Source organism: Dipodomys spectabilis, unplaced genomic scaffold (assembly GCF_019054845.1).
Source record: "Dipodomys spectabilis isolate Male_0828 unplaced genomic scaffold, ASM1905484v1 ptg000098l, whole genome shotgun sequence".
Lineage (NCBI taxonomy): Eukaryota > Metazoa > Chordata > Mammalia > Rodentia > Heteromyidae > Dipodomys > Dipodomys spectabilis.
In genome coordinates, this window is record NW_024870775.1 from 20,187,526 (window position 1) to 20,190,442 (window position 2,917).

General features: G+C 43.1%; 1 protein-coding gene across 2 annotated transcripts; it reads right to left on the reverse strand.

Annotated features, from left to right (window-relative positions):
- Positions 1-604: 604 nt before the first annotated feature.
- Positions 605-2,187, reverse strand: Dmac1 (distal membrane arm assembly component 1). Of its 2 annotated transcripts, none has more exons than XM_042687009.1 (2): positions 1,903-2,187; positions 605-759 (listed from the first exon to the last, which is right to left on the reverse strand). In XM_042687009.1, the coding sequence occupies exons 1-2, from the start codon at positions 2,153-2,155 to the stop codon at positions 695-697; spliced, it is 318 nt and encodes a 105-aa protein (XP_042542943.1). In that variant the 5' UTR covers positions 2,156-2,187; the 3' UTR covers positions 605-694. The 2 variants fall into 2 exon arrangements, with proteins under 2 accessions (XP_042542943.1, XP_042542944.1); XM_042687010.1 differs by having other exon boundaries at positions 688-759; positions 1,877-2,187.
- Positions 2,188-2,917: the final 730 nt, after the last annotated feature.

Below are 2,917 nucleotides of genomic sequence, written 5' to 3' on the forward strand. Positions count from 1 at the left end.
AGCCCGATAAAAATCACTTTAACTGTTTTAAGGTTTACCCATTAAATAATAAATCAGACTAGCTCTGCAGCTCTCATGAGGTGAAGAATTTAAAAATGCCTTGAAAGAACCAGGGTGCTGGTGATTTTTGTCTCCAATGCTAGATACTCTGGAGGCTGAGATACTGAGGATTGCAGTTTGAAGCCAGCCTGGCCAGAAAAGTCCATGAGAATCCATCTTCCAAAACATAGTAAAAAGCAGGCTGACGGCATGGCTAAAATGGTAGAGCCAATAAGGAAACCGAGTAATGGGCCCTGAGTTCAAATCTCTGTACTCCCGAAAAAATGGGAACTATATTAAAACAACTTATTTCTACTGGTTTATAAGTTCTTCCATTTTGATATCTTTAAAAAATAATTTTGATATATTTGAGTATAAATGAAATTATATCTTTCTTCTTCTGATGAAGTACAGAACTATTTTCTTCTCTAAATGATTTAATGGTTTTCATGTAATCGGAGGAAAAAAAAATACACTCATAATATCCGAAGAGTGACAAACAATTGTTTTCACTGTCTGTTTAGTCTTGTCAGTATCCACAATAGTGACCAAACATCCATGTCCATGTGTTTATCCAAAATATCCATAAATCCCATGCTTGATCTGTGTGTCATGAAGTCAAGGACACATGATGACAAAGTCACTGGTGTTACCTTCAAGCAACGCGAAAGGCCTTTCCTTTTGGGTCTACCAGGATAACTACACCCCAACAGGCAATGCCTAGGAACAAACAAGAAAGAATACCTTACTTAGATGTTGCCATTGAGTTTAGCATGTGCATAATGTCATCTTATTTAACCATTACTACAGTTTGTAAGCCTGTATTATCATTGTATCTTTCCTATAGGACAGTACAACTCAGAAAGAAAAGGAAAAGGAGAGAGGGGAGAAGGAAAAGATAAAAACATCTGAAAGCCTAAAACTTCACTCAGACACTATGTATGAAAAATTGAAAGCACAGTATTTTACTGGAAGACACCAAGGACCATCTCATCCCCTGGTACAAGTGGAACTCACATCTAAAATTTACAGTTTTTTTTAAGGTGGTACCGGGGTTTGAACTCAGGCCCTCATGCTGGAGGCACTCTACCACTTGAGCAATGCTCCCATCCCTTATTTTTGTCTTGACCCTGACCTTCCTCTGTTCAGATCAAAATAACTGAGATTGTTTTCTAACTTTCACGATTTTTTATTTTTTACACTGGCTGGGCTGGAACTGCAATTCACGAATCTCACAATTTCAAACTATTGAGTAGTTGGAATATAGCAATGTACCACCATGCCTAGCCTCAATTTTTGTAAGTCAAAGACAATCGCTCTTTCTCCAAGAGAGGTGGAGAAGCACTCTTCGCTTTGGGGCCAAATCAACATGGGATCAAAAGCTATCACTTCCTGTTTGATCCTCTTCTCTTTTACTTTTCGTTCATATTGGCTTCCATAAGCGTTCTCAGGAAATGTTAATTTTTTTTATCTTTTAATAAGTTTTTTTGATTGTGAAAATACTGTACAGAGGGGTGACAGATGGATGAGCAAGGTAATGAGTACATTTCTTATCCAGCATTGTTGCTCCTCCTTTGTTTCCCCTTCCCATCCCTACCCTCCCACCTCCACTACACTCCCCCTTGCCCTGCCAAAACTGTATCTCTTGTACATCTCATTGTTGCATCCCTATTTAAACCACTTGTTTTTTCCCTTCACAACTCCCGCCTGCCTTCCACGCCCAGCCAGCCAGCCCCAAACAGGGCTGAGGGGTTCCCACCGCGTGGCAGGCCCCAGAGCACCGAGGGGGGGGGTCTCTGACACACTCCGGTGAGCTCTACTTCCCTGCACTACCCCACCCAAGCGGCGGTGCCCAGCTCTCACTGATGCCGATGACCATCTGCATAACGGGCCCGGGGCCCGGGGCCAGCCCCATCTTCATGGGCCTCCGCGCCAACAGGTACACGTAGGAGCCCGCCGCCAACAGCCCGGACCCGGAGATCAAGCGACAGCTCCAGCAGGTATTAAATAAAGTAGCTGCCGCGGGAGGGGTCGGTGCTTCGGCCGAATCTGCGGGCACCGGGTTGGCAGGGGTAGGAGGGTCCGGAGACTGGGACGAAGAAGTTGAAGACCCCATATTGCGGACGCGGCCCAGCGCTCAGCGCCTAGGCTTTGAAATGACGTAAGCAGGGCGACAGGAAAGCAGAGCATCCGGCGCACGGAGCCGGAAGAGGCGCAGGTTCTTCTGGGAAATGTAGTTTTGTCTTTCTTGAGCTTCCCCTGCCTGAGGCATGAGAATCAAGAGGTTAACGTTTATCTCTTCTGAATTATATTCTAGATATTTTGCTTATCACGTACATGAGTTCTGCAACGCAACAGTTTTACTAATATAAGAGAAAATGTTTAGATGCCATAACCATACTTGAAAGCTATGCCTGGTGGATAAAGAGGCGAAGTACTCAGACTCTATACCTGGACATATTTTGAAATACACAGATCAAGCAATTACAAACGAGTCTGGATTATTGGGATAAATACTTTCATTTTCTCTTGCTTTGTTTCTTTTTTCTTTTTTTTTTTCTGTTCGTTCATGGGCCTGAATTCTGGGCCTGGGCTTCTACTCAAGACTAGCACTCTACCACTTGAACCACAGCACCAGTTCCAGCTTTTTCTGTTTATGTGGTGCTGAAGAATCGAACCCAGGACTCCATGCATGCAAGGCAAACACTGTACCACTGAGCCACCTTCCCAGACCCTTGCCTTGTTTCTTAAAGACATGTTCCAGTTTTGTCATATTCATTATTATTGCTTTTTGCTTGAGAACTCTGAGAAAATTCAATGCAAAAATCATATTATAGTGAATTTAATGTTATAAGATACAGCATACAGATTTGCATTC

Bases quoted from the DNA above. Each gene is read 5' to 3' on its own strand.
- Dmac1 (XM_042687009.1), bottom strand. From the start codon at position 2,155: ATGGGGTCTTCAACTTCTTCGTCCCAGTCTCCGGACCCTCCTACCCCT. The intron at 760-1,902 runs GTGAGAGCTGGG...GTTTGTTCCTAG, and splicing joins GCAGATGGTCATCGGCATCA to GCATTGCCTGTTGGGGTGTA.